The sequence below is a fragment of the Rosa chinensis genome, chromosome 1, assembly GCF_002994745.2.
Source record: "Rosa chinensis cultivar Old Blush chromosome 1, RchiOBHm-V2, whole genome shotgun sequence".
Lineage (NCBI taxonomy): Eukaryota > Viridiplantae > Streptophyta > Magnoliopsida > Rosales > Rosaceae > Rosa > Rosa chinensis.
In genome coordinates, this window is record NC_037088.1 from 32,699,965 (window position 1) to 32,723,297 (window position 23,333).

The 23,333-nt window shown below is 36.7% G+C and overlaps 1 protein-coding gene and 1 long non-coding RNA gene across 2 annotated transcripts; both read right to left on the bottom strand.

The window, feature by feature from the left end:
• Window positions 1-11,238: 11,238 nt before the first annotated feature.
• LOC112182147 lies at window positions 11,239-13,308 on the bottom strand. The gene is made up of 2 exons (XR_005805472.1): window positions 12,093-13,308; window positions 11,239-11,771 (listed from the first exon to the last, which is right to left on the bottom strand). It is a non-coding gene; the product is annotated as an uncharacterized LOC112182147 (long non-coding RNA).
• Window positions 13,309-15,881: 2,573 nt separating this feature from the next.
• On the bottom strand, window positions 15,882-17,524 carry LOC121049299. The gene is made up of 5 exons (XM_040506028.1): window positions 17,444-17,524; window positions 16,803-17,082; window positions 16,438-16,697; window positions 16,135-16,308; window positions 15,882-15,995 (listed from the first exon to the last, which is right to left on the bottom strand). Exons 2-5 carry the CDS (start codon window positions 17,080-17,082, stop codon window positions 15,882-15,884), a joined length of 828 nt encoding a protein of 275 aa, XP_040361962.1. The 5' UTR covers window positions 17,444-17,524.
• Between the last annotated feature and the right edge of the window lie 5,809 nt (window positions 17,525-23,333).

The following is a 23,333-nucleotide window of genomic DNA, read 5'->3' on the forward strand; positions in this document are numbered from 1 at the left end:
GTCATGTTCCGGATTTGAATCCTTATTTCAAAATTCGGGGTGTGACAGTTTGGTATCAGAGCGTAAGGTGCATATTCAATGATTTGTCAATACTTTCCGAGTGATGGCCCGTCTGCAGCGGATCCCCATCGTGTGCTCTTCGGTATTGATCAAGTCATTGGTATGTAAGAGTGTAGAAGTCATCTAGGACGTTAGGTCGTATTAGGAGTTATGAAATATCTCGGTGTGTTAGTATTTTGGTGATTAGGTACTTGTATTGACTTATGCTATGTTTGAGTGTTGTACAAGTTTAACCACGTATTGCTTTGCTTCTAAAGTAATGGACAGATTGGGAAGCATAATTAAGAATTGAGGTAAACCCTTAGGTTGAGGTATAGTCTTATGTAGGAACATGATCTTTCTATGGAGATAGTTGAGGATGAGGTGTAGACATTTGAGGTTGAGCTGCCTGTTCCACTAGTGGTTGATGTGATTAATTCTATTCTTAGGTTGAAATGGTGAAAAATGTTGAGGATTTAGGAGTAGTTGGAAAGAGAATTGATCTCACAACTCAAGATGATAGGAGTGTGAGAGATTATGAGATAGAATTATCTAGACTATTGGTTTAGGAGACGAATGGATGCTAACTTTAGCAAGGTGTAAGGAATAGAGGTGCCTTATCAGCCTTAAGACTTTTCTGACTAAGGCGAAGTGTGATACTAGAGGACCTAATCCCTTGGTGTGTTGTGACAGACTGTGCTTGATGTCTATAATAGGCTTTTGCGTGTGACTTCTTTTTGTAAAATGTTGTTCTATGTGGTATGTTGCATGATGCTAGCTAGACTTCTGTGTGACTTAATTGATTGTTAGGTTTTGAATGATTGTTTGTGATACATCATTATGAAAGAGGCGTGCAGCAGAGTTGGCTAAGGTTTTGAAAGAGTAATGGGTGGCCAAGGTTCGACCCTTGGTGTCGTTGTTGGTTTGTTTTTAATGAAAGACTACCACATTCATTCAGTCTTATTACAAGTCAGAAGCGAAATATAGTAATTGTCCAACGAAAGTTAAAATGCGGAAAAAGAAATACAATAACTAGAAGATTAATTATTTTTACTTCTTCCCCTTCGAATGGGAAGGCTCAGCGATCTCCTCCCTGAGTTTGGTGTTCTGATCAGAGACCTCTTCACTATCCTGTGAGTCAGAACTGGTTGAGTCAAGATCTTCCCAAGGAACATGAGGAGCGGTGCGCGGGCGAGTGGCAGCCCTTTTGCTGGTTTCAGCCTCAGGAGCAGGGTCCTTGTGGAGTGACGCAGCAACTTCTTTGCAAGGGAACCCAGGAGGGTGACACTGCATGTTATTGACCTTCTGAGCAAGCTTGTTTATTTCGGTGTGACAGCGGATCAAAGAGTTGTTCATATCAGAGATGTGGTCGATCATACATGTGACTCGCCAATCCGTCACCATAATACCATCACGGAGAGAGGAACGCAGTGCATCAATTGAGTCTGACAAGCTTTCCAAGGTGGCCACAGGCCGAGGAGCACTAGCAGCTCGGGAGGAAGAGGATTCGCTGGGATGCAGTCTGGGAGAACGACGAGGCAGAGGAGGAGGACTGCGGCTACGCTCACGTATAGGACGATGGTCCCCAGGACTCGTGAGGCCAGCGCGAGCGACCGCTTGACGACCCTCTTCTTCTAAAGAGAGAACACGATGTTGATTGACGCCCATGCGAGCGGTAACCTTGGTTCGAACCATGATGGAGGAGAAGGATTAAAGTGATGAAGAAAGGATTTGAGTTTTGAAAGAAAGGCTGAAGGTTGAGAGAAAATGGCGAAAGCTCTGAAGAAATTTCTTTTCTTTGGTGTGAACAGTCGCTTCCCCGGAACGCACCTATTTATAGAACGAGGTGAGCAGATCTCCACCGTTGGATAGACGATCTCTGTGATTTATTCTACGCGTTGGATTAAAAGTTGCCCGAAAACACGGAAAAGCTGTTGGCGCGTGGAGAGCGCGTAAGGGGACCGAGCGAATCTCGAGGCACTGTGGCAGACAGCTTTAGCCGAAAGTAAATTTGACTGCCGTAAATCACGGAAAGGATAAGCCGTGCAGGTGGGCTGTACATGGGCTTGTCCTGTATCTATGCCCTTACTGTAGTTGTGGTTGGAGGCCCGTTGGGCTGAATCTCTGAAATAGTTTTGGGTGGAATTGTGGACCGGATTTCTGCAACAGTTTTGGGTATTTTTGTGCAGGATTGATGAGATGGTTGCGTTTAAATTTCGGGACGAAATTTCTTTAAGGAGGGTAGACTGTAATACCCCGAAAAATCCAAATTAAATTCTGTGGATTTTTATAATTGATTTCTAGGTATTAGGAGCGAGTACGAAGCTTGGAGAAGTTGTGGAAATAGTTCGAACGATTTTATTTCGAAATCGAACGTTATTTAGGGGGGGGCATCAAAAAGTGACTTTTTATACGTACCGAATTTGGGAAAATTTCCTTCATGAAAGTTGTAGAGCTCGTCGATACGATCGCGTGCATATGTGGAACGCAATATTCGGAGTTCGTATGAATAAGTTATGAATATTTGAAATTTGGGAATTTTCTATAAATAGAGGAAAATTTCTGATTTTTCATTAAGGACGAAAAACTTGAGTTTTTGCGGAACAGTCCCTCCGAACTCTCTCTCTCGACCTTCAGACCCGGAGGATTTCGCTCGACCCGACCCGGCCGGAAAGGCCACTTCCCGGCGTCGTCCGGCCACGACCCGGCCATCCCCGTGATCGGCGCTCTACGACGAGCCTCCCTGTGGTGTCCATTTACTCCGCCGCTGTCCCTATCCCCCGATCGAAGCCACCCAGCCTCCGATCGGTGACCCGACCGGACCTCCACTTTTCCCGCGTCCCCTCGGCCGATCCTTCCCATTTTCGTGATCTCCTCCTCCCCCTGATCATCCCCATGTAAGTCTTTCATCACGATTTTGTGTATAGAACGCTAGATCATGGTTTGACTTTTTCGACGGTTCTGATTGAATCTGGGTTTGGATCAGACGCTCCAGATTAATCCAAACTTCAAAGCTTGATCTAGGGCGATCTAGACCGAATCTCGCTTAGCTCCAGGTATGAAAGTTGATCACCCTTTCATTTTGAAGAAGTTTGTAGTTGACGACTTTTGCATCGGAGGTGGTTGGCCCGGCGTTGACCGCCGGTTTGACCGCCGCTTGTGGCGGAGCGTGGCGGCGCGTCCGGCCGTATTTTTGTGTTTTGTTTTCAGTTTATTCATCTATGCATCCATACGAGCGTTTTGATATATTATATGATTATTTTAGAAAAAATTGATAAATAGTGGATTTACGTTTTGACGTTACTATTTAACGTTTTTACGTTTCATCTTCGGTTTGCGATCTGTGAAGATCAGACCATCGGTTTTACTTCAAATTTTAATATGTTGATCGTATGACTGTCCCGATGACTTTGTGTGGTCACGGGCGAAGATCCGACCGTTGGATCTTCGTATAATTGTGAAATAGTGATTCGGAAGGCGATTCGTGAGAATCCGACCGTCGGATTTTCATGAAATTTTGTGGAGATGTTTATAAGGACGATTCAGGAAGATCCGACCGTTGGATCTTCGTGATAATTTCGATCCGACCGTTGGATCGTCTTTATTTTCGAATCCGACCGTTGGATCGTCTTTATTTTAGAATCCGACCGTTGGATCGTCGTTTAAGGTTATTTCGTGTTTCATTTACTAAGCAAAGACCATACTTGATTAGGTACTTGACGGTTTGAGTTGACGAGCGTTCGGAATATTGATATATTCGACTTTTTAGAAGACGCAGCTGGATTAGAGGTGAGTAAACATCACATGGTTCATATTACGAACCGAATAAATTTAATTACCTTTTTTTTTGTGGTAATTGTGTGAAAATATTTATGGAATAAATATTTGTTTTAAATCATACGGACTTGATCAACTACGGTCCATAGGTAAGTAAAATGATTTTATTATACAAATGAATTTCACGGTTTTTATACTTGAACTATAGTTGGTATTAGTAGTCATTCCTGAGCGGATGATTACGTATATATATATTTACGTGAAATATATATGTTGATTGGCGTGTGATTAGCATGATGAAATGATTGAGAATTGATTGGATATTATTCAAGCTATTAATCTCCCATTTAATTGTTGAATAATGAAATGTTGATCATGTGATGTGAAAGCTATTTTATATGGCCAATTGTGAATATGTGGAAATTATTTTAAGAAGTAAAGATTTGTCTTGAAATAATATGTCTCTTATGTGGGTGTACATATGCATAATTACAATCTAAAATTTATAAAGATTGTATGATGTGAATTTGATTATGTCTAAAAAATATAATTATGAAGCCGGGTGATTACAACAACCCCGTGCTTAAGTGAATTACTGGTAAATGTGCTTCGTGGTTATGCTTCGTGGTTGTGCTTCGTGGGGGTGCTGCGTGGTTGTTAAGCTTCGTGGTTGTGCTTCGTGGTTGTGCTTCGTGGTTATGCTTCGTGGGGGTGCTGCGTGGTTGTTAAGCTGTGGGCTTTAGTCCCTTCAGATAGTGCACTATTATACTCTTAGGAAGTGTGCTTACTTTGAGTATACATACCTTAGTTGTGTCTTTGGTATGCTGCGGCTTACCCGTACTTTGGGAATAGTACGTCGGTCCCTAGTACGTGGATTTATGATTTGATACCAGTCAACCTGGTTTTCCCGTGTTTTGGTATTATGGACCCTAACACGTGGATTTATGATCTGATACCAGTTAATCTGAAAATTCACTAAAAAGACTTATGTTATGTTGATCAAATATCTATCCATGATATATTTGAAATATGTGAAATTGATCAAATATCTATCCATGATATATTTGAAATATGTGAAGGTGTTATGTGAAATTGATCAAATATCTATCCATGATATATTTGAAATATGTGAAATTGATCAAATATCTATCCATGATATATTTTGAATATGTGAGGGTGTTGGTAAAAAGAAAATCAAGCATGCATTGCTTTAATGTTATTTCACATATTAATGATGCAATATTTGCTGATTGAGTTTTAAAAGAGAGTATCGAAAAATACCTATTTTTATGTTTATATGATTTTTGGAGTTATCTTGTGAGTGTGTTGATTGTTTACTTGAGTTATAATAATTGTAATTAAATAAATCAACAGTTCTTTCTTGTTTACTCACGAGCTTTGCAAAAAGCTTACCGGGTTTGGTGTTGTTGCAATCCCGGTACATTATTCAAATTGTGTAGCTGGTAATCTCACAGGTCAGGAGAATCAGGGCAGTGATCGTGCGGTTTAGAGTATTAGTGTTAGATTTACAGCATTTGTTTTGTGAGGAGAATTATACTCATTTGAGCTTACAATTTGATTTGATGAGAGTGTGCTGTAATAAGTAGCTTGAGGATTTGGTTTATGTAATATTAAGAGGTGTAAGGTGTGGTTGTTTCTGAGAGAAAAATTCAGAACGTTATTTGTATTGTTATTAGTCATGTTCCGGATTTGAATCCTTATTTCAAAATTCGGGGTGTGACAGTAACAAACACTGTGACTCACATTTTGAATCCTCCCAGTATCGATCCTAAATCGAGCCTCCTAAAACAAGCCTTTTAGAAATCACCGATCAATCTAACTTAAATCTCCATGGATAGAAAGAGGGCATCAAGATGAATCCGTAGCTTTTCACGGATCCTGAATTGAAGTTACTGATCAAAAGTTATGATCCGCCAAAATTTTAGAGAGAAAAATCTCTCCGTAAATTGGTACCGCAGTAATGTGTAGGTTGGTTTCCTATTTATAGGAAAAGAGAACCAATAGAAATGGACCATGTGTCAAACTCTAAATGAACCACCAAGAAGAAGCTTGTGACACTTGTCAAGCCTCCATCACTTTTCTTCCTTCCACTTGACAAATGTCCAAATGACTCGTGGGATTGTAACTGACACGTTGAGCTGCTACTCTTGGTCAATAAGTAAACCCTTTGACAAATGGGAAAGTGCCACGTCACCAAATAATTCACTTTGCATTCAAACTTCAAAAATTCCTTAAAAATTGCTCGAGAACGCAAAAAATTCACCAAAAAATGGTATGAACTCATGGCGACCTCTACTTTCCACTTCCAACCTCAAAAATAAATTTGACCAACTTTAGAATTTGGGATCTAGCAGTAACCCTGTGACTCGGAGTCAGTACTTGTATGAATTCGTGTTCCCAATCATTAACAAAGTTGATATTGTAATCTGGTTTCTTCTTAGAGCTGCGACTTTGTAGAAATAATTGAACGATTTGTTTATATATGTACGTAGAAATAATTGAGGCAAAAGAAAAGGCTGAGAGATGTGTGAAAGTAGCTGCCAAGAAAAAAGAAAAGGCTCAAATCTTATTGCAGAAATCCAATATGGCACTGTATAAAGCTGCAATAGCAATTAATGTAACTGATGCCTCTAAAGTGTTGATTGGTCTCTTCGTTAGGTTGTTGAGCCAAGGAGATCATGAGTTCAAATTTTTGAATGAGTGATGTGATGCCCCGAACCACGTGGAGGTGAAATTTGGTTCCTAATGCCGAATCCCAGGTGTCAGTGATACAATGCAAATCGAAATTAAAAACAACACCAAATACATTTTCCAAAGTCGTCGAAAATAAAACATTTTAAATAACAAAACTCAAATAAAGAGAAATTACAACTCGTTCTATAATCTAACTCGCTCTCATCTTCTGTAATCCTTTTCGAGTCTCATAAACAGAAGTAACATCTCACTTAGTCCTCTCGAGAAACTTGTCGTACCTCGTAACGCACCTGAACAAGAATCTATAGGGGTGACCTTTTGCTCAGTAGGGCCAAACCTCTTTAGGTTATTCTTAACTATGTAAAATAAGTAACTTATCAACCTATACTTTATAAATGATAATGATTGATGCATGTATGCCAAATGTAACTTCACTTAATTATCCGCTTGTCCATATATCAAAAACAAGAGAGCTTATACGTCTCATACCCTGTATTTTACCAACGGGGAGTGGCCCTAGATGTTTCGAATATATGATCTAACAACTCATCACAACCTACAAGGTTTCAATCCACATATCCCTTTTGTTAGTCATCTTATTTGCTCATGACCTTCAGACCCGAAACCCAATAAGATCGTTTTATCAACACTCTTTTGTTGAAAGGGCATACTTTCCCTCAACGTGCACTTGTAGTTGATCATCGATCCTAAACGCCTCATGACGCCAAACTCAACTACACAAAAGTATTCACTTCTTTTCTCAGTCTTAACATCGATCACTCACATCATTCTACATACACCACTTCAAATGCATACTCTCAATGCCTCTCTATGCATTATGTATGCCAATTAAAACTCATAATATGATATCGAGCACATGCTTTTAAAGAAATCAATAACATTTTAATAAGTAACTCATTGGCTACACATGCTTAATTTTATTAAAAGCGATAACATTCGAGATTTAAATCAAGTAATGTCAATCAATGACCAGCAATCACCGATTTCAATAATAATTTTATTTATCAATTTAAGAAAATATTCCCTGAAAGACCCTACCTGGAAATCTGAGCTTCAAATCCAACACTGTTGAAAAGTAGCAACACTACGACTCACATTCTAAAATTAGTATCCTTTTGCTTATGGGATTGTCGATAATCATTCAATCCTTGTATCGACTCTCAATCAATGACAGTCGACGAAGTCAAATTAACTCAATTAATTATTTAGAAATAGAAATCAAGCTAGTTCTCAAATTTACTAAGGACACCCAAATAAATCGATGTAGCTTTCCTCATTCGATGCAAGTCCTCAAATTACTAAGGACACCCGGTCCATTCATCCAATTATTCTGGACACCCAAAACTTCGTTACTTAAATCCTCTATGCACTATTGCACTCTCGACCCAATTCTGAATTCGCCTCAAATTTCTCATCAACATATGCTTCATAAATCACAGTACCTGCCAACCCCAACACTTCATAACCATTCTGGGATTTCATCCATCACTCCAATCTCTTGAATTTAACACAGTAGCTAAAACAATGAACTCCGGTAACTTTAGCAATCAATATGAACTTCACAATCTCAAAAATTCAATGGGCCTTAATCTGCAATTCCACCCAACTCTTCATTTTCAAGAATTCAAGCATAACAGAATATCAAATGATCAATTCATACTCAAGGTTTGGCGTCATGGTCGGAATTGGCAAAGAAAGACCAAAATCGCCGCCATGAACAGTAAACAGACGATGGCCAAACCTCTACCCAAAACTCAATTTCTTCTAAACTCAACCAAATTCAAATTCAAGAATATAGCAAGGTAGAACTCGACAAGGGAAACAAGTTTGATACCTGAGTTGGAATCGAAGGTAGCCGGAAAACACAGAATATGGCCGGAAAACTATAAATGATAACTAATACAATTGCAATTGAATGCTAATTGATACCGCACATTCTAACAGATCAATCCTAATCATACCAAGATACACTATCAATCTAATTGAATGCCAAGATACACTTTCCAACACACACAATGCCCAAATCAGTCATGTTAAGGGTTCTTGATAGAGGAGACACGGTTTTCCACTTATGTGTTACTTATAACCAATTAGAATGCTTGAAGCTATTGGTGAAAGAGGTAGGGGACAATAGAGACCTCATCAATGCTAGAGCTGGATGCGAGGGTGGTATGACCATCCTCGAATTAGCTGTGATGCTAAGGCAAACTGAGGTATATATGTTTTATATAATTAACACGCACACGCACACATATCTAGTGAGGGATCTCCTTTTTTGGCCCTTTTAATGAATTGATCATTAGACTTATTTTTCGATCACATGTTTACATCTTAACAGTTCAGTTTTTAGGTATCATCTTTATAAATTTTCAGCTAAATTGATAATCATTAGGGTATCCATAACTGTGATTTACAATTACAAACACAAACGGTTCAAGTTAAACAGATTCGGTTCGTCCATTGATTTAATCTAGTTTGATACCTTAACGATCATCAATTTAATTGAAAATTTGCATAAATGATTTATACATTTAAGACCTAAAAACTGAACCGTCGTAATGTCGAAAATACTATTAAAAAGTGGGTCCCAGAAAGGTTCTCTTAAAATGGCATATAAAAAAATCCCTTAGTGGAAGAAGCATATATATATATATATATATATGGAGCATCAAGAGAGGACATCCTTACTTTAAGAATTTAAGAATTTTTATTATTTTACACTAATATATGATTTAATTCTATGATTTCAACCATTGATCCTTTAGATTCTTTTGCAAGAATTGTGTCTACAAAAAAATCAACTAAATCTATAATCATTTGGTCATTCAAAATTGTGTAAACAAATGTAGTCCTTTAGATAAAAATAAATTGAACATTATGTTAATCAAATAGTTAAACGTTTTTCGATTTGGCTAATTTTTTGTATGATTCATGTGTGTATGTAACTAGAGAATGAATAGCTCTAATTATTATACTACATGCTAAAAACCTCACTTTTCAAGTTTAAGGAGGTCATCTTCTTGAATCATATATGCATATATAGATGTGTAAGGGAGATTAATCATTATTGTTAATCATGTTCATGAATGTAAATGTTAGATGTACTTTTAATCATATATGCACATAGAAGTTGGATAAATATCACAATCTCTCGTTGCCACTATAACAACTGTTGAACCCTTTAGGCACTATCGAATTTAGCAATTGCCTTTTCTTTTCTTTTTTATTATTATTATTATTATTATTTTTATTATTATTATTATTATTATTATTTTCTTTTTATTTTTTTTATTTATGTCGTTTTGAGTTTCTTTGAAACTGATTCTACCATAGACAAAGTTGAACATGGAAGTCCATGTCTGTGCAGACAATAAAATACTTGCGCTCGCTACCTGTAGTACGAGCAGAAGCAAAGAAAGATGGAAAAAAGGGAAGGAAAAGTGAAAATTTGCTGTAACAGTGGGACTTGGGTGGAAGAGAAACGCGGCATGCTGATGGTTGTGGCTACTATGATCTCAACAATGACATTCCAAGCTACAATTAGCCCACCAGGTGGGTTCTGGCAAGAAATGAACACCAATTCGACTTTTGATGGAGCAATTATTTGCAATGTAACAAACCCTTGTGTTGCCGGAACTGCAGTCTCAAGCTACATACATACAGATTACTTCAACAACTTCCAGACTTACAATGCCATATGCTTCCTTTTTTCTTTGAGCATCACTCTTTTGCTTATAAGCGGATTTCCTCTCCGTAAACGAGTACTTGTCTGGCTCTTGTCAATAGTCATGTGTCTCACTCTCGCATTCTTGGCGCTGACCTTCAGTGAAGGTGCAAAGATGGTAGTACCCAAAAGTGTTGATTCTGAATATACTACCGCTATCAGGATTGTGAGTTCTGTCACATTGTTTTGGGTTCCGCTACTTGGACTGGTTGCTTTATATAACGTTATTCGACTTCTCATTTGGCTCGTAAAGCTGTTGTGGGCCTGTGGCGCATAATCTTTCCCAAAAAGGAGGTGACTGTCAACAACAATGCAAATCCACATCAGCCTCCCATAAGCCCTCATGACAACAGTTCGTACGTCTAAGTGGAGTGAAAAGATCGATACTCGATCTGTTGGTATGTTTGCTTGATAAAACAATCAAACTACAAGCTAGCTAGTCACCGGCATGTATACTGTTATCAATTTAATTTCCCCCTACTTCGATGTTCTATCTGTTTAGGGGAAAAAAAAAATCTAGCTACTATATAGTGCATACTGTTGTATAATTCATCTTTTCTCCCTATATTGTTGCGTATTTAATTAAGACATGAAATATAATACATCTTTAGGTGTTCCTCAATGGTTGCTATTATGCTTGTGGTATTTGATGATGAATTAGGCTTCCTATTTGAATCAAATCATTTCCACGCCTCAACATAAGCAACGTAAATATGATCAGGACCTGAAATATGCCTAAAACACTGATAGACACGTACAACAGAATAGAAATCATCTCTAATCTAGATCTAGTTGAAAGATGGAAACCTGAAGAGAGTTGATCCTTGATAGTCTACTAATGACTTGCAAATAAGAGTATCTTTCGCTTTTTAGTCTACTAGCAGACATTTGGAACTTTGCTTTTAGTCTACTAGCAGACATTTGAACTTTTTTATACTGTCTAAGGAAATGAAGCAAAGCAATAGAAATATAGTGATAGGCAACCAACTCTTGCTCATCACTTTTTATTTACTAGATCAAACATGGTAACAATGTTGACATATGAAATCTACAGATAGTAGCAAAATCAGAAAATTCACACACACGTACAGAAATGACAAAGATCGAAATACAGTGCAGGCAACAATGGCAAGTCCTACGATGTACTGCTCTTCAATTTTTCAGGCATGATATCCTCTCTAAAACTTCATCTATGAAACAGCAATAAGCATAACTCTAGGACTTTTTCATTGCTAAAATTAAGAATGGCACCAGAATAACTGCTGCAAAACCCAGCCCTAGATGTTTCAAATATATGATCTAACAACTCATCACAACCCAGAAGGTTTCAATCCACATATCCCTTTTGTTAGTCATCTTATTTGCTCATGATCTTCAGACCCGAAACCCAATAAGATTGTTTTATCAACACTCTTTTGTTGAAAGGGCATACTTTCCCTCAATGTGCACTTGGGGCTAATCATCGATCCTGAACGCCTCATGACACCAAACTTAACTACACAAAAATATTCACTTCTTGTCTCAGTCTCAACATCGATCACTCACATCATTCTACATACACCACTTCAAATGCATACTCTCAATGCCTCTATATGCATTATTTATGCTAATTAAAACTCATAATATGATATCGAGCACATGCTTTTAAAGAAATCGATAACATTTTAATAAGTAACTCATCAACTACACATGCTTTTATCAAAAGCAATAACATTCGAGACTTAAATCAAGTAATGTCAATCAATGACAAGCAATCACCGATTTCAATAATAATTTTATTTATCAATTTAAGAAAATATTTCCTGAAAGACCCTACCTGGAAATCCAAGCTTCAAATCCAACATTGCTGAAAACTAGTAACACCGCGACTCACATTCTGAAATCAGTATCTTTTTGCTTATGGGATTGTCGATAATCATCCAATCCTCGTATCCACTCTTAATCAATGACGGTCGGCGAAGTACCAATTTAACTCAATCAGTTATTCAGAAATAGAAATCGAGCTAGTTCTCAAATTTACTAAGGACACCCAAATAACTCCAAATAACCATCGATGTAATTTTCCTCATTCGATGCAAGTCCTCAAATTGTCCCCCGGTCCTTTCATCCAATTATTCTGGACACCCAAAACTTCGTTACTCAAATCCTCTATGCACTGATTGCACTCTCGACCCAATTCTTGAGGCGAATTCAATTTCTCATCAACATATGCTTCATAAATCACAGTACCTGCCAACCCCAACACTTGATAACCAATTCTGGGTTTTCATCCATCACTCCAATCTCTTGAATTCAAACATAATCACAGTAGCTAATACAATGAACTCCGGTAACTTTAGCAATCAATATGAACTTCACAATCTCGAAAATTCAATGGCCTTAATCTGCAATTCCACCCAACTCTTCATTTTCAAGAATTCAAGCATAACAGAATATCAAATGATCAATTCATACTCAAGGTTTGGCGTCATGGTCGGAATTGGCCAAAGAAAGACCAAAATCGCCGCCATGAACAGTAAACAGACGGTGGCCAAACCTCTGCCCAAAACTCAATTTCTTCTAAACTCAACCAAATTCAAATTCAAATTCAAGCATATAGCGAGGTAGAACTCGACAAGGGAAACAAGTTTGATACCTGAGTTGGAATCGAAGGTAGCCGGAAAACACAGAATATGGCCGGAAAACTTAAGACCTTCTTTCATTCGTTTCTCTCTCTAGGAAGCTTCTCTGAAGAAACTGAGACCACATTCATGAAGAGGACAACGAGATGAAGCCATCCATACTGGTCAGACGCCACGAATTGGTCAGAATCAGAAAACCCGATAGGAAATCCAGAAATATTTCGGGCTTCCTCCTGCAGCCGTCGATGGATTTCCGGAGCATAGACGACCAGGCTCCTCTTCTAACCGCCGAGAGAAGTCGAACGGCACCGGTCTGACGTCCAGGAGAGGCCGGTAAAAGGAGATGCGATCGGATCTCCGCCGCTGCCCAAACGGGTCGAAGGCAGCGTTGGTCTGGGTCTCAATCTGATGCGATCCGACCTATATATACTTAAAGTCAACGGTTCAGATCTAACGGTGTTTGAAATACACGTTCCAGATTAAACCACCTCTAAAACTATATTTTTAAATAATTTAATACCAACTTCCAAAAATCATTAAAAATAGCTCGGGTGTCTGAAAATTTCTACAAACTTGTAACGACATCTAGTTTAATTTTACAGGCTTGAAAGATAAATTTTGACAAAAGATAAATTTAAATAATTTTAAAAAACTATAAATAGTTTAAAAATAATCGAAATTCAACTTAAAAATAGCTCAAACTTATTTTTCCTTTCAAAAATAGAAAACCAAAATTCCAATATGTCACAAATGGGTATTATTTTCTTGGTTTCTTTCCTTTTTCTTTGATCGTAATTAGAACTTTGTAAGAAGCTATTTAAAATTTTGGTGCATGCATGTGTTCCCAGGGCAGATAAAGACACTACAAGAAAAATGGCGTTTTGCATGGAATTTTTTCCTTGTAAAAAACTGAAAATTCATTGCATTAACCCAAATGCAAGGAATATCCCTTGCATTTGGGTCCTTGCAAAGAGGCCCTTGTAAAAGAGCAAATACAACTACCTAAAAATTCCTTGCATTTAGACAATCATTTGCAAGGAATTTGTCCTTGCATTTTACAATTTAGGGTCCACATTAGTGACCATATGTAAGGATAATTCCTTGCATATCAGTCTTTGCATTAAACTATATGCAAGGAATTTTCACTATTTTTCCAAATGCACGGACTAATATACAAGGAAATTTCCTTATATTTTCGTAAAAGTATTGAGCATGCAAATATCAAATACAAGGAAATTTCTTTGCATATTGGTCTTTGTATTTGCTTTTGCGTAAGCTATTGCAAGGAATTTGAGAACTTGCATTCCTTGAATATTTTTTTTTATTAAATATAAATTGATTTTACCAGCAAATAAAAAAATAAACTGAATATAAAAGAAATTCTTCATATTTCACATTGAATAACTGCTTCATAAATCAACTTGTTCATTTGTACATCAAAAGTTAGATGCTACGCAGCCTACACTAGCTGCACTAATCTAATTAGATGTCCTATCTATTGAGACTTTGAGTGAGGTAGAAGGTCAAAACTCAAGAAAATCCACCAAAGTACATTCTAATATACTTGTTATGTGTCAGCTTGCATTACTCAAAAGGGACACATTGGATTTGCTTGAGTATTGCTAGACAGTACCATAATCCAGGTAAAAAGCTATAACTGCACAAAAAGGGACATCAAACCAAAAGTCTAGCAAATGCTCACCCAAACTACTCAAGCAAAGTCTTAAAAGTTGGTGCTAGGATGGAGGAAGTCATCCTCACTCATCTGCCCAGGAGATCGCCTCAATAAACATTCCACTTGAGCCTTCAATAGTCCATTTTGTTCCTTCATACTGAGCATATTAAAGGTAAGTTGGTCGATAAGATCACGCAATTCAGCTACCTCAAAATTGGTGCCACCACATGCAGATACTCTGCGTATGTTAGAATGTATGTGAGGGACATTACCAATGCCATGGATCTTCCTACCCTTCCTCCCAAGCTCCTTAGCCATTATTGGGAACTTAGCTTCCAAAGTCAGTTTATTGAATCATGTACAGTACCCTCGGGTGCCTCTTGGTACAACTTCTCTATAAGGGCATTCCTCTCAGCCTCCATCTTCTCCTACAAAAACAATAGTAATTAATAGATAAATAAAAGCAAATAACATAACCAAGTGATCTGGATAAAAATGTCAAGTTCCATGTTGAGTATGTCTATATTTAAGAAAGATGCCCAGATTATTAGTTTGCAACTAATTAATAAGATAAAAAAGAATGAAAGATATCATGATAGATGATAGAGAGATTGGCCAGATGATTTACATTCACTATCCATGATTAAATACAACGATCTAGCAAGAGATTAACGAACTTAATTTAAGGGCCAAAAGGAATGGAGGGCTGAAATCATAATCAACACAATCTTAATGCAGTATACACACCTAAATTTAGTTAAGTGACTTACATATTTGTTCTTGGCAGCCTCATTGATCCATTCATGATTATTATTCTTGTGTTTCTCTCCCCAATTATGTATGAGCGACAACTCCTTCCCACCCTCCATTAAACAAATACACATATATGGTGCTTTGCATGACGGAGCGGTATGGTGGATTGCCCTCCCGTCCATTATTACTTCTGAGTTTGGTCATGATTACTCTTTGCGTACTAGTTATCGGTTTTCTTAGTTACTTTGTTTGGGCTCTTGGTTTGAGCCCCAATTTGTATTGCCTATTAATTTTTGTCTTACTTATTACTTTGTTTGTATCGGATGCGGTCTTGGCCTAGTCCCCCGCCTCCTTTTGCTTTTGTTCTCTTTCTCTTGAGCTTGGTTTGGTTTGGTCCGCCAGCTCATTTGTAACCTTATTATTTTTCTTAATAAAATTTCGAGGTAGGACGTGGAGTTAGTCCTATTTCCGCTTCCTTAAAAAAAAAATATATATATATATATATATATTAATAATCAATCAACTGCCCATTTAAGAGTGGTTTTTGATCTTGAAACTAATTCATGTTTATCTTAGAGGCCACCAAAGCATGTTGCACATATGGCCGTGCACCAGCCCTGTGAGTATGTTGTTGCATATACCTATTAGCATAATTCTTTTCCGCAATCTCCTTCATTATGCAAATAAATATCAATCAAATCTATAAAAGTTTCAGTTAGAATAATTGAATAATAAAGAAATTAATGAATTCATACAATGCAAGACTGGTTGGTGTATATGTTGTCACAAAGCTAGTGCCAATGTGAGACAGGTCTCTCATGCCATAAATCTGCATTAGGCAAGTTTGCTCTTCCTAGCTCAGCTGAGCCACATGCTTTCCATTCCTTCTTCAGTTGAGTCTTGAATTGGCAGTAGGCAGTAGACATTTTGGAATCCACATAAGCAACAACAGCTGGATCAGTTAAGTCCACCGTAAAGAACACCTGATTAAGAAACTACAATTCAGGTACATGACATTTACATTTACCTTAGGTACGTATACTTATTAGAGTTATTAGAAAATAATTATTTATTTAACACAAATAAATCCACCTCATTTAGGATAAACTCACCCGCAGATCCTCTCTTAGCAGCCTCTTATCATCTTCATCAATATCAGACCAACCATATTTGCATACTGGTGCCCCACCCCGTACAGTAATTCCTATCTCAGAAGTAAACATTTTAGAAATTGTGTCATCAGAAGGGACATGGATGGTCGGATGAAAGTCAACACGCAGAGGTCCACCATAAGCCTTTATAAGCTCCTGAAGAGCTTTACCACATGATTTACCACACTTCCTTTTCATGCCAATGCCCACAAAAGGGATTTCTGTAAACAAAAACCAATTATATATATTTACCTATCCTATATGTCTAACCCAATTTGCTTTGGAAAAAAAAAAGGAAAAAAAAAAAGAAGACAAATATGATTTACCTTGTTGGGTAGGCAGTTGATCAATTGATTGAGCCACATTAGCTAGTGGTGGCATGCTAGCTCTTGCTCGCACATGAGCATGAACAATAGTTGTTGCTGGCACAGTTTCACGCACAGTAGGGGTAGCTAACACGTTTTCTGTCATAGTTGGTGTTGCTGGCACATTTTCACGCACAGTAGGTGTAGCTAACACATTATCTACCATAGTTGTTGTAGCTGGCTGTTGAGGTGGAGGCATTTTTTGAACCTTCCTTATCCGCTTCCCTCTCCCTTGAGCCATCTGCAATATTTCAATTACCTCTATTTTTCATTCATACTAAGAATTGTTAATTCAGTATTACTTGGTTTACAATCATTATTATATTATATCCTAACTTTACAACTCTTCCATAAAGAATTCAAGTAAACAAGTACTTAAATATACACATATATCATGCATATGCATATATGTATATAATGGGCCACTACTCTTCAAAAGTAATCGAGGAAAGCAAACAAAGTACTTAAAAATATATATCAAGATCATAATGAACTAAAGATATGCCGACACTTTTGAACATGTATAAATGTTGATAGATAAATAATTCATATCATGAAATATTGAAATCGATGCTTGAAAAACGTAGGTAGTGAAATCAAACCTTTTCCTTAGTTTCTTTGAAGACTGCACAAGCTCAACTTAACTACTTCACACAAATCGTTTGAGGAGCATTGTAATGACCTTAATGGGTTCCTTGTACTGCAATAATATTTGTAAGACCAAATAGTTAAATTTTGACACAATAAGTATAAGTGACACTATTAAAACAGAGTAATAATCCTTTCGTCTTTCCTAGTAGTGAGACAATAATGCTTATTATAAAGATGAAATTTAAGTACTGATGATAGACAATTTTTTTTTTCTTTAAAGAAGGAAATACCTTTTATAGCAAAGCAAATCAGGATCAATAATGAGGTTGCTGGTCAATAATGAGGTTGCTAGAACCTTGCTGTCCAATTCGAAGTAGTAGAAGCAGTCAAAAGGAACCTGAGGAAACACAAACATAGATCATAGGTACTGCATACTTCTTTACACTTCTTTAACTAAGACATGATGAAATTGGCTGAGATACAGATAACTGAAGTTAAAGTAATCAAAATTATCTTGATTGAAATACCTGAGCTCTACCCAAAGCAAATGAAGGAATTAGCACTTTTCCCCCACCAGCAACACAAGTATCAACCTACATATAGATCAACAACACAACCACCTTCAGAGAGAAATCAATATGTGAAACTCAGACAAAACCATAACCATATCAGTTAAAAAAAAATCCATACAACATTTGTACTAGGGCTGCACACGGATTGAGTTGGATCGGTTTTGACTCTAAACCATCTCTATGTCAAAGTAAGCGGTTTAGGCATTTTGAAAAACAAGCCATCAAAAAAAAAAAGCTCAATCCGACCCAATCTAATCCAATTAAAGATGGTTTGGTTTGGTCAGTTAGGGGGTTTTTACCTATATAATATTAACATGCTATTTATAAAAAATTCATAGTAAAAATTCAATCTCAAGAATTGAAATTGTGTTAAATTATCTAAATTTAAAGTTCAATAATTAAAATCCAAAACATATAGTCCAAAACTAAAACATAAATTAGATTCAAAGTGATTCACTTATTTAACGACTTAGCCATCAATACTAGCTTAATATGATAGTATTAAAGGTCAAAAAATGAGAGATTGAGATATCAGAGATGTGATATGAAAGGATAAAAAAAATTGTAGCATTTATATACTAAAGTTTTAGGCCTTTGAGCCTTGAATTCAATATGATAGTATATCATTTGAGAATAAAGTTATAACTGGAGATTTAGAACTTACTTAGAACAAACCGGACAAATGAATATATATTTATTATGGGTATATATATATATATATATATAAAACTTTTCTCTTATGTTTCAAACATACCGGTCGGTTCGGGTTTCGTGGTTTAAGTTAAAGAGAAACCAAACCAACCCAATTAATAAATGGTTTGGTTCGATATTGAACCGATTTTCAATTTTTAAAGTTACAAAAACCTTAACCAAACCATATTTATCGGTCGGTTTTAGCCGGTTTGACCAGTTTATACCATGTTTTGCACACCCCTAATTTGTACCCAAACCATTAGGAAAAAGACAATCCATTTAGTGTATATCCCCTTCCTCTATCGATATAATATACTTCCTTTTTTCTTTTTTTTACATTCCTCGAGGAAAAATTGTTTCTCATAGGACATGTATTGCCAATTACAAACACTTAGAAAATGTCACCACTGCATGCATATCTTTAAAAGGAAGATCAACACCAACTGATTCAAGATTTGGAACTAGAGTTGCCAAGTCCTTAGAAGGCTGCTTAGGAAAGGAAGATTTAAAATTAGGCATATTACTCATTCCAGGCCACATATCCTCATTTGGAGTACCTAGATTCTTCATAAAAAGCCAACAGTGTAAGAATGATAGCATAGATTAGACATCCCGCTGCATGTCTTCCAAAAAAGGGGGAAAAAAAAAGGAAAAGAATCACATATTTGGTTGGGAATCTTTCACCTAATCTTGAAAACTTCATCAATCTCAGAATCCCCATGAACACTTCTTATAAATTAAGCCATTTTCGTTTTGCAACTCCCTCTTCTGGTAAAGTCATCAGACCATGAAAGCCCAACACTCTACCTTAATCCTCCTCTCCAACCAAACAAAGCTTATCTAATTTTTCTTACTTTCCCTCATTTTCTCACTTGGTTTTCACAAAGTTCTTTGTAATAGAGCTCTGAGTCTGCAAAAAGGTATGGACTATATCAAGGTCTTTAGCAATTTGCATTCTTTACACTATCAAATGATCAATTTTTTATATTTGCAATTGAAAGCTAAATTGACATAGTCAGGCTAATGTTTAGCCAAACTAAAAACCTTTCCTAAACTCTTTATACAAAACAAATTGAAAACATTCTCATCACCACCAATCAACAGAGAATCATAAAAATCCCAAATTGACTTGTTAAGAGAGAACCCAAAGCAAAAAAATAGAAAGCCCATACATCAATTCGCAAGAACATAATTATCAAATATTAAATCTTCAAGTAGAGAGAGAACAAGAACCTGAATGCAGCTATCATCATGTGAATGACATCAAGGACGAGAAAGATGAAGAAATGTCTTCTTCTAAAGCCAAACACGAATAGAAAAATCGATAGGAACAAGGAGCAACGGCGGTACTCGTAAGAGTTCGTCGACAAAATTTGAGAGATTATCGAGAGCTTTCAGAATTGGTCTTTGGGATATGTGAGAGAAGCTTCCATATGTTTATTTTTCTATTTGATATCGGCAAAGGAAGTAAGGACTTGGTTCCTTTTTTTTTATTACATACAAGGAATAATATCAAATCCTAGCAGTATTAATGTACACAAAACAAGGAATTATACAATTCCTTGTATTAAGTTTTTTCATTTTAGCGCCAGACTCTCCCGCCCAGATCAATGCAATGATTTTGAAATATTTGCAAGGAATATTTTGGTTCTAAAATATCTGGAGCCCAAATGCAAAGAAGTTCGCTATTCCTTGTATATTATCTCAAACAAATACAAGGAACTGTAATATTCTTTGCATACTCACACCAAATACAAGGAATTTTGGCTCTTTGCATGTAAACCCGTTGCAAGAGATCAAATTTCTTGTAGTGAGATTTGCCCGCCTTCTTCAACCTGATATTTTTTAGGATTATGTTACCAGTGGCCAGTGGATGATAGCGTAGGAGTACCTGCCAAAAAATTTCAAGGCTGGTGATAAGATTTTTTCTTGTCTGCGTACTTGTCGGTATATGTTCAAACATATTCTCTGTTTGAAATGTGATTATATTTCAAGATTAATAATGCTTGATTAATCTGACCTAACATGAGGAGTGCATGAAACAGCGAGAACATGACCTACACTGATATTGAGAATGCCCTTTCCATCATCTTTTATGGAATTGACATTAAAAGGGACCGGATACTTGGGGATTGTAGTTGTTCAGCATTCCACGTACCCATTACCTTACTCTCCTTAGTAATTGATTCAGTAAAATCTCAATCTCATGGGTGAATGATGTGGTAAAGCTTTGTTAGTTTTTGCATGACATTCTTTGTAGGGTACATAAAGGCGTAGCTACATACAGGCTCCGGTGGGCTACAGCCTACCCCAAATTTTGAAACAAAATATTAATTTGTAGCTTAATTTTAGTTTAACAAATTAAATATTAAAAATCAGCCCAACCCAAATTTTTTAAACTTAGCCCATATGTGGTTTATTTTTTATTTTTTTTGGACAAATATATGCTTTTTCTTTTGAGAAGCAAGTTGATTATTTATGAGTCTGATGTACCTCATCATGATGTGCAAATACTACTCTTTCTGAGTTATGTTGAGAATTTTTTGAAACAAAAAAATCACAGAGATATGAAATGATTGATCAGTTGATCAATTGTGTTTTGACTTTGCTGGTTTCTACAACAACTATAGAGAGAGCATTTTCAATTATGAAACATATCAAAATAACATTGTGCAATAAGATGGAGAATGACTTTTTGGCAGGTAACATGATTGTCCACATTGAAAAAGAGTTGGCCGAGAATTATGATACAAATTCAATAATTAAAGATTTCGCTTCTAGTCAAGAGCGCAGTGTACAATTTGAGTATATGTTCTTTTGTCTTAGACTTTTGTTGTCGAATTTTTATCTTATCAATTAGCTATATGATTATTTGATATGTGTTCAATTTATGATGTAGTTTAACAAGTTACTTGTAAAACTTAAAAAAAAAAAGATTAGTGAACTTTTTTAAAAAAAAATTTAGCCCACCCCAATCTAAAATCCTAGCTCCGCCATTGAGGGTACATGCTTTAAATTCCTTTTCGGCTTCAAATTAATTCAGCACCGATTGATCATATATGCTAAACTTTAAAATTATGCTTATATGCTTGCCTGCAGCCTTGTTGTTCATTGTTTCCTCTCGTTTTTGTTGTAGGTTGGGAAAGGCTTAGCTTTGTGGACTCATGTGATGTTCAATAAACTCTATTAACTTGCCTTCCCTTGAATCTCTTGTAGGCAACACACCATGTTCTTTTTCTTGTTTTGCAACATTTATAAAGTCATCTTTAGATTTACATAAATACAAAATTCTTTGTTAAGAAATTACCTCTAAAACATTCGGAAGCTTGATTTGTTTTGAGCCTATGTGTTTGTAGTAACTCTGTGACTCGAAGTCAGTACTTGTATGAATTTGTGCTCCCAATTACTAACAAAGTTGGTATTGCAATCTGGTTTCTACTTAGAGCTGTGAATATGAAGAAATAATTGAATAATTTATTTATATGTGTACGTAGAAATAATTTTTTTTTTTTCCAAATAAGTATTAGTTTCTCGGAGGCAGACAATGTAGGGAACAAGTCCCACCCTCAATCCCTAAGGAGAAGGGTCTGCCACACTCTGGGAACCCACCCCCCATCCCCCTATTTTTATTAGATGAAAAGAAGCAAATACAAAAACAGTTGGGGGGACCAAACCAAAACCCAAACTGAAATAAACAAGGAAGAGGCAAACCCTCTTGCCATAAACAGGCAAAGGAAGAAAAAACAAATGAAAAAACAAAAGTACAAATACAAAAGAAACCATCAACAAAACCTATAATAAAACATAGAAGACTGATCGCGCCCATAATGACCAACAATAAAAGAAGGAAGATCATCCCACCATCTATAACCAGCATTGAGCGCCCCATGATTAGCAAGAGCATCAGCTACAGCGTTCCCCTCTCGAAAAGTGTGAGAAACTCTAAAATGAATCGTATGGGTGAAAAACAAACAGTTAGACCACGCAATCCGAAGTCTCCATGGAACCAACTTTGGATTCTTGAAATACTGAACCACAAGCATAGAGTCTGTTTCAAGCCAGACGTGGGTCCAACGCTTAACCCAAGCTATCCTCAAAGCCTCAATAACTGCTAACACTTCCGCATCAATTGCACTAAGAGCCTCCACATTTTTAGCAAAAGCACCTCGAAACTGACCCTCATTATCTCGAAATATCCCCCAGATCCAGCGGTTCTATTGTCACGAAAAGAACCATCTGTATTAACCTTCAACCAATGAGCTGGGGGGGGAGTCCATTGTACTGGAATATATTTTGGAGCCTTTACAGTCAAAGAAGAAAGCCCTAGAACAGCAAATAAACCTTGCATTCTCAAAGAATTAGAGCATGGCAGAAAGTGAATGGAGGCAGACTCTCGCAAAGAAATTAGAAACCAATGCTGGAACCTTGCTAAATTAAAAGTAGTCTCATGAAACCTGATTTTGTTTCTTTCTGTCCATATGCACCAGACAGCATTACAGAAAGCAAAACTCCATAGAATTTTTGAAGAGCTAGCCATCCCATTTAGAAAGTCTAGAGAGAGAAGATCAACAAGGGAAGTACCTGGCAGAATCCTCTCACTGAAGAAAGAAGCAAGCCAACTCCAGAAATCCTGGAT

Bases quoted from the DNA above. Each gene is read 5' to 3' on its own strand.
- LOC121049299 (XM_040506028.1), bottom strand. From the start codon at position 17,082: ATGGCTCAAGGGAGAGGGAAGCGGATAAGGAAGGTTCAAAAAATGCCT. The intron at 16,309-16,437 runs GTGAGTTTATCC...TTTCTTAATCAG, and splicing joins TGCTAAGAGAGGATCTGCGG to GTGTTCTTTACGGTGGACTT. The intron at 15,996-16,134 runs GTCTCACATTGG...TGCATAATGAAG, and splicing joins ATTTATGGCATGAGAGACCT to GAGATTGCGGAAAAGAATTA.